Source organism: Carassius carassius, chromosome 4 (assembly GCF_963082965.1).
Source record: "Carassius carassius chromosome 4, fCarCar2.1, whole genome shotgun sequence".
Classification (NCBI taxonomy): Eukaryota; Metazoa; Chordata; class Actinopteri; order Cypriniformes; family Cyprinidae; genus Carassius; species Carassius carassius.
The window spans coordinates 25,358,080-25,366,836 of NC_081758.1; the positions used below are offsets into that span (position 1 = coordinate 25,358,080).

The following is an 8,757-nucleotide window of genomic DNA, read 5'->3' on the forward strand; positions in this document are numbered from 1 at the left end:
ACACATGTTGCTCCTCCTTATATGGGAGGAAAACGCTTAATGTGAAACTTTGCAAACTGCCTTCATATTTGGGGCTTTTCTGCTTGTCTGTAAATAGTATTTTCACATTAAGCGTTTTTAAAATATGTCAGAAGTCAGAAGTCACTGGCAGAGTCCTTTCAGAAAGTAAAAGAATATCCATGTAGCGATGGTGAATGTAATATTTTAGTGGTAACATTTTAGTATAGGGACCAATTCTCACTATTATTTTACTTATTAGCATGCCTATTATTAACATATTTGTGGTTTATTAGTACTTATAAAGCACTTATTCCTCATGACCATATTCTATATCTCTAATCCTACCCAATACCTTAACATAACAACTACCTTACTGTTAATAAAAAGCAAATTAGTAGTTTATTGAGGCAAACATCATAGTTAATGGTTTTTAAATGGCGTGAATTGGACCTTAAAATAAAGTGTGACCATTTTAGTTATAGAAGCATTAGTTATTGTACATTTTCAAAGTGTAATCGGTTCATTTAAATACATGCTTTTAAAAGAAAAGTATCTGTAGAAGTATTGGCGATACTGGTCTTGTATTTACTTGGTATCGGATCGATACCAAAATTTGCAGTATCACCCACCCCTATGATGTACCAGGACTGAGTGGGAAAAACATGACAAACACACACACACTTGCTCCATTATCTATCTACAAATTTTAAGAGTTTAGTTAGTGATACAAAGAAATAAAGTAGTAGTAATGCAGTCATGGGTTAAAATGTCACGCAGAAGAGAAGGTCATGCAGGGAGCAATATTTTAGTTATTATGCTTTATTATAGGATTACTGTATATAAGGATTTTTATGTGATTTTCTTTGGGTGAAATTACACTTCTCAACATTTAATCAGCTTGGTTCCTTGGTGAGAAATCGCTGGAAAAGATTTAGCTCCAGGATTTTGTGAATTTGGTATCACCTGTTCCTTTCTGACTGGCTGGGTACTACAAAACTTCTGAAAGTCAAAACTTCTGGGTTCTCAGGTTTTCATTAGTCAGTACCAGGCTGCTGCATTAAGTGTTAACAAGGGTGAACTAGTCTCTGGATTTGGCAAAATCTGTTAAGTTCAACTGAATATTTCAAAGATAAGAGAATCATTACAATCTTTCTCCTTCAGCGCAATGATCATCTTCTCACTGGACTCCAAAGAATGAAGAACAAAGAAGCCTGCTACTCTTTCTCAGCACCTCTCTACTGCGGTCATCCGGTGACTTCAAAGAGCAAATTCTCTGCTAATTGAGAAACTTCCATTGGCATTTGACTCATCATGTCGTGGCATGAGTGCGGCACATGCAGGGCCACCCCGTCATGCCTCTGACCAGCACAGAGGGAGTGCTCACAGATATGGACTGCCCTCATTGTGAGAGCATGAGTCTTGCTACACTCACATATTTACCTATTTGGCCCTACTCCTGCTTTCTCTGCCTTCACCTCCATTGATGGCATTGACCAAAAGAGCTCAGTGGTAGAGCATTGCGTTAGCAGCACAAAAGTTTGTGGGTTCAATTCCCAGGGAACACACATACTAGTAAAAAAATGTATATCCTGAATGCATTGTTAGTCGCTTTGGATAAATGTAAGTGAGAAGCTCCCCTCTTAAAGAGGCTGTCGCGGTACATCTATGCTCACCCACGGGTAGAAAAATTATGATGAAATGGCACTCAGCTCGATCTTATATAGGCAGTTGACTCTGCCCATTTGGCAGGCTGAAATGCCATTTATTTGTGCAGCTTCACAAACGTTAACCAATCAGGCAGTGCTCATTCCTGTTATCTCATGGAATCAAGGTTACATTAGTAACCAAGGCGTTTTCTGCATAAACTAGCTAGATGGACATGTTTAATGGTTGCAGCAACTCACACATGACACTGCGTTCTAAAAACACATCTCTAGACTTTACTGCCATGCATCTGGCAAAAGTGTTCTATGGAGGGACCATTCCCACAAAACACATTTTTGTATTCCACGGTGCAAACACAGCTTTTCATTGTATTTATTTATTTTATGTACTTCTATACTTGGAGGGTTTTTTTCATTCACTGCCTTGCCTCAAAAAGAGTTTGGTGTGAATGGCCTCTAGGCAGTCTTTGGTAGAATAATGTGCTACAGGTTGCTGCAGGTTTCTCACAAAAGAATACATGACCTTTACAGCTTCATAAAAACACAGTATTCCTTACCCAAAGCAAATATAATATAATGCCTAAAACTACTTTGTTCCCCTAAATTGAATTATGTTCAAAATGAAATGTGCTGTCCTCTATAATTCTGTAGTAAGCACCCCACAAATTCAGTTTCTTTGTGACAAGCCTTACATGTATATGTGTTCTTGGCTGTTTCTGCCACAACCCCATTATTTATGGGCATTCATATCAGCGCTGATACTGTTCAACTGTGTGCGGGAGCTGCAAACTGGGAGGTTTACCTCTCTAATGCTTTTTATTTGGCTTCCAGCATCGTTCTGCCTCCCGCTAATCCTCTGCTAATTGTTGCTTCATTCAAATAAATGAGTACACTAACGTTTTCGCTAATGATGATTTAGGGAGGTGCCTGAACCAGATGGACTGTGGACTGTGATGCTGTAGGACTGCAGTGAAAGATCACTTTTGTTTTCATTTATGTATCTTATGGTACCAAGACAGGTGGCAGTTTGTACATCATGAACTAATGAAATTAATGGATGTCTATAGTTGAAGGTTTCCAGATCTGTCGCTGTGCATTGGTCATTGTGCAAGGATCATATAACCAAGTCAGAGGTATTAATTTTTTAGGATGTGGATACAACATGATGAATGAGATGACTATCCAAGAATATGACCTGACCTGACAAGTCATTTATTCTTCTTAAAATATAATGAGCTCTGACTTTTTAAAAAAGTCGACACAATGATTGCTGACACATTGGAAACATTACATTTGTAGCTTTATTTTAGGTCATTATGCGTCATCTGTCTTTTTCCACATACAGATTCAATGACCGATGCTGTATTTGAGCATTATATATTTTGTATATTAAAATGATTTGTAATACTTGTTAGGACTGTGACATTTCAGTCCATCCCAATTATTTAAATTATATTTGAATTATGTTCTAGCTGCTATGCTTTTATTAATATTTGAGTGCGAAAACAAATACCATACGTTTTTTTTTTCTGTTTGTCATCATTTCAAGAGTTTATTTAAACATGAAATAGCTGACCATTGCACATTCTGGAGGATCACATCGAGGGTGAGAGCAAGACAAGGTTGTCTTTGTGTTTGAAAGTGTGAAAATGTACACAGTAATGTTGAATCATTTAGATACATGCAGCAGATGATGATGCTAAATAGCTTGAATTATGCCTCGTACTGTTTTGCTACACATAAATGTGAAATGAAACAAAAACCATATAACTGCTTCAACATGAGTAGAACTATGTCAAACTCGACCTCACAGAGAAGAGATAACTACAGTCCACAGATGTCCAAAAAAGACTACAATAAATTAAAACATAACAAGACAGTGTTCACATTTTAACATCACAAGTATGTACAGATGAACTCAATAGCTCTTCCTTGACAACCACTGACCCATCAACACCTTAGTAACAGTTCAATATTTCTTCAGTGGTTACAAGGTTTTAAAAGTGCAAAACATATGACCTTAAAAGACATTCAACATCTTAATAGCTTTTACAATTTCACCTCATATCTACATATACTTTAAAAGAAAATACTCCATTAACAATGTGCTGTGTATCATGTGCTCTTAAATTTGTACAGTGTGTTTTCAGTACCAATATATTTTGTGATGGTGTTACTGTTAGTTAACATGGATATGAAATTGCTTGGTTAATTCACAGAATGTTGTACATATTATTGAAAATCCATAGAATGTACACTCAGCTACATCTTACATAAGTCTGAAATAGTGGACAGTTGTTTATGCACCAATGGAAATGAAAAGTGTTTTGGTAATCTTAACATAATGAAAAGGAAATTATAAACCACGAGTTCCAGCATAAGAAAAGCCAACAAGGCACTTGTGACCAAATGGCGATCTCACCAGAATGTCTGCAAAAAGGAACTTAAAAGCAGGGCAGTAGATAATTGCTCGCAAGTACAACCCACAAGGTCGTCCATCAAATCGAATCAATATTTGGAGTTTCAAAAAAAAACTGCCTGGGTCAAACATATGAGTCAATTAGGGCCCAGTGGAATTTTATTTGTCTAATATAAAGGCCTTTTTTTTTGCAGATATTCACAAGAAGTAAAAATAAATTAAAGACACATTTCTAAGAGCTCTGTCATGTGCCTCACTGTTTAGAAAATGCAGTCAGCATAACCTGTTGTTTAACAAAACATTCTTTTGAAATTTAAAAAAAAAACATTTTTTTACTTTAGTAAGCTTTTTTTCACTTTAGTGGACCAAGTTTAGTTCTTTGATTGGTCTTTCTCTTAAAAACTTTCCTCTTTAGTCTTTTAGAGTTTTTAGGAATTCTTTCGCTCTGAGAAGTTCTGATTCCATACTCAACACTCAGCTCTTGAAATGTATTTCACCCCATGAAATGTTGAATTAAGTGAGTTTTTCAGCATATATCATATGCTTCTTTCTTGTAAGCTCAAAGTCTCATCTGTAAAGGTCACTTGCAGCGGCTGGTGCTTGGAACACTGTGCCTCATTTGTGTTGGAGTGCGTGCATGAATGTGATTTCACAAAGTCTGTGTCTGTTTCTGTTCTGTTTTCTCCACTGCTGAGCTCTACCACCTGAGAGTCCCGCAGAAGGCTTTGCTCGGTTAAAGTTGAACACGTCCTGCTCTGCATAGAGTCACTGCAGCAGCCCATTTCCTGTCCCGCCTCCAGGGGATACAGACACGTCTGTGACGTGTTGACCACATGCACAAGCGAAAGCAAATCACGAGACATGACGGATGAGTTGTGGATGCCATTACCACAGTGAAAATTTGTAGAGCTCCTCCCGTGTCTCCTTCCACAGATACGGCAGAAGAAGCACTTGATCTTTTCTAGAATCTTCTGCACGACTGTCTTTCTCAGCAGGATGTAGATCCAGGGGTCCAGAATGGGGTTGATAGAGGCAGTTCGGATGGCCTCAAGGTCTAGGTTCAGCTCAGTTGTCATCTCTACTGGAGAATGATACAGCTGGTTCACAAACACCCGCACCTAGACAGAAAACAAAACATTATCTGTTTACTTGCAGGCCCACTTCTACGGGGAACAAAAATCAATAGCACCCTCAGTTAATGCTGTAATAATGGCATTTTATTGCAGATTTGGCAAACCATAAACTCTTATTTATGGTTTGACTTTGACGTTTGGAGATCGGTTTCTATTTCAACATCTTTTGCAGTGTTGAGCAATGTAGCCAATCACAGACATAGTTGATTTCTTTAACACAACAGCCAAACAGAGCCGTTTAAGTCAGGTGTTGTGTTCAGCACGAATCATCTCATTACAACAAAGTGTATAGACACGATGTAAATAAGAATAAAAGTATCAATTATTGTATTATTATTATATTAATTAAAACAATTAGGCTAATATCAAACAATTATCTAAACTGCCTGTAGGCCTATATCAAACTGCTTGCTTTCTATGTAAAAATAAGGGTCGTTTTTGGCTTTGGACTAAAACAAAAAGCAGATGGGCTTATTGAAAAATTCATTCTCGATTAATTTTTTCGCTTTTCACCAGTAATATAGCCATTTCCCCGGTAACTGCACTAAACAAAGCAGCGCAGCACCTGATTTTGCAACTTTCATTGCACATATTTTATCAATTACACCATAGCCTTTTGAGGTATAAGCTATATCTCAATTCGCATTTATATTTGTTTTTGTTTTTGTTCTTTTTTTGGGGGGGGGGGGGGTGGAGGGGGGTCACAGGACCACCAGCTGAATCTTCTCTCCCATCCCATTTCTACCAGTGAATCCAGATTGCCAAATTGAGGGGACAAATGGGTTGAAATTAGAAGGTGACGATTGTGTGAGAAGGGTGCGTTTAATACAAGATCTGGCAACTGGACAACCTTGAAATTTGTTGACGTGATTATTCATAATGAGGTTTGGTTTATAGAAGTCAGTACAATTTCTTTATTACGGCCATACAAATTACGGGAGTTTTACCGGAGGCGAATGTAGCAAACATATAAAACACGCCCAATGGGATTTTTTTTAATAGAACGACTAAAAATACGGGAGAAATAAGGAAAAATGTCTAAACGGGATGATAGCGGGATAAAATGGTAAAATACGGGAGAATCCCGTGAAAAACGGGAGGGTTGACAGGTATGAATTGTTACCTAAACAAAACACCACCAGTGTACTAAAGTTAAGGGATGTAGGTAAACTGATCAAAGAATAAAATTAGTGTGTCTAAATAAAATTTAAGACGTGATGTTTGCACAGGCAAAATATCCCATATTTTTAATAAAAAAACAACATTTTATTTGACAACTGTATCCTATATATTGCCCAGCAGCCTAAATTATGATTAATTTCATAATTTTCAATTCCAACGTACAGTACTGTAAACTATAGGTAGCTAGGTTATGATACTATTTCACATAATTTTGTGACAAAAAACACTCTTCTGTGCCATCTAAACTTTACATTAATCTTGGACTTTAATTATCTAGCTAAAACCAGCAAATAATCTGGCAAACCATCTTGGTTTAAGTTTTGTTGTGTTGTTTTCAACCGAGTTCCAACATTAATAAATTTTGTGCTAAATCGAACTCGGTCAGTCATTTCCCAAAGACCACCACATCCCACTTACCACTAAAGGGATGGAGCAGATGAGCACGACAATGGACGTGGCTGTGAGAACAATGACCATCTGGATCTCCGCGCCCGCCAGACGCGCGAAACTCCGCCTGCGCCTGAACTCCGCGACTCGACCCTGGTCCGTCCCCAGCGAGGTCCTGCGGACGAAGCGCTTGTGCATCATGATGAGAGCCGCGCACACCAGCACGTTACAGAGGACTGTGGCGAGGATGAGGACGGAGCTGAAGCCGGCGTACATGTAGGAGAAAGTGGCGTTGGTGCTGTCGTTGCTATGCCAGTCAATAAAACACCAGGTTCCTGGACGCTGTCGCACCACGGACCCCAGTCCCATGCTGGGAAGAGCGCAGAAGAGTGCATTGGACACATAGATCACCACGAGCGTCAAACCTGCCACCCGTTGGTCCACGTAGTGGTTGTAGAAATACGCGTGATTGATGGCGAGGTACCTCTCGACAGACATGGCACAGATAATACTGAGACCTGCCAAGGAGAAGAAGAGTAAAATGAAGCCGGAATACTGACACAGCGGGATCCCACCGGGCCACTCTCCCTTCACGTAGGTAGCAATGGTGACTGGACTTGCAAGCAGTGTTCCCAAGAGGTCAGTCACAGCAAGTCCACACACCAGAGTGTAAAAAGTGGTCTCTTTTTGCTCTTTCCGCGACTTTTGAAGCACTAGGATAGCAATCACGTTCCCGACCACTCCAAATATGAACATAATGACAGGGATTGTAGGGTCCCAGCCTTCCTTGCCATGACTCGTGCTCGTTTCGTTCATCTTCACAGCTTGTTTTTTTTTTTTTCACATGCAGGTTACTTACGACGCATTGCGTGAAATTATGACTTCCTTACTCGCTGTCAGAAAAGATCCCACGGTCACACTTTCTACATCTACGTTTCACGCGCTGTTACGCGTCTCCAAAATCTCAAAAGCGCGTCTCGGATTAGGATACATTTTGACTCGCCAGGGTCGGATACTCATGCAGTCTTTCACAAGTACAAAAGTTCAGTCCTGTGTTTTTGCTCGAGCGAGGTGTTTAGTCCACGGTTGCCCTCAGTCTCACTAAACTGACTCGAGTTTTTCCTTGAGAGCTTTCTGCCAGCTCCGCCCCCAGCGCGCAGCCTAGCACGCTCCTGTCACCGCAAGTTGACACGTACATGTCTCTGCATAAAATATCTAGGCTAATATTTATATACCTGATTCGCACTCATTGCTCTCTCTACAAATTTATGCATTGACAATGCCATTTATTATTCACCTGCAAAAACGAGCAAAAACTCAAATTAACAAATCAAGTATGGCTGGAAGGAATTAGTATTACATTTAGATCTCCTTTGGACCATTTAAAATTACTTTTTAATTATTATAAAAATATACGGGCACTAGATTAAATATATTTTATAGTATTAGTTTTTTTAAGCACTTGCACCCTTTTTTATTTATTTATTTACTTTTTTGCACTGGACAGGTGAATGTTTTCTGAAGACAATAACTCAGTCAGTGCACAGCCTTTGAAATGTCATTAAACTAGCTGTTTCTGGATTTGTTTGTTTCCGTCTTGTGGTGTACTTTGAGCTTATTGACGTCTGATGTCTGCTCAAGCTACGCCAGACACAATGTTATTCAAAGCTACACGCATGTATGAGAACTGAAAACAGTGTGGTTTTCTGTGAGGTTTGCATCTGTGGAAATTTTTATTTTTATAGTCATTGCTATGTAGCAATACAAAGGAAGTGTGAGGCCACAAGGTGTTTAACAAAGTTCACAGGAATGTCACATACCAGTTAGTTAGCTTGTAGAAATGCACAATAAATTAGTGATTACCAATTACAAACCCAGATCAAAATGTCTCAACATAAAGTGTTAAAGATTTTAGCTCTGAAAACAGAGCTGAAGCTGACACAGAATAACACACACTGGTTAATGTTTTAAG

At 38.9% G+C, this 8,757-nt stretch overlaps 1 protein-coding gene across 1 annotated transcript; it reads right to left on the bottom strand.

The window, feature by feature from the left end:
• Positions 1-4,412: 4,412 nt before the first annotated feature.
• On the bottom strand, positions 4,413-7,899 carry LOC132139602 (prostaglandin E2 receptor EP4 subtype-like). Its single transcript, XM_059548075.1, has 2 exons — positions 6,816-7,899; positions 4,413-5,201 (listed from the first exon to the last, which is right to left on the bottom strand). The coding sequence occupies exons 1-2, from the start codon at positions 7,599-7,601 to the stop codon at positions 4,620-4,622; spliced, it is 1,368 nt and encodes a 455-aa protein (XP_059404058.1). The 5' UTR covers positions 7,602-7,899; the 3' UTR covers positions 4,413-4,619.
• Between the last annotated feature and the right edge of the window lie 858 nt (positions 7,900-8,757).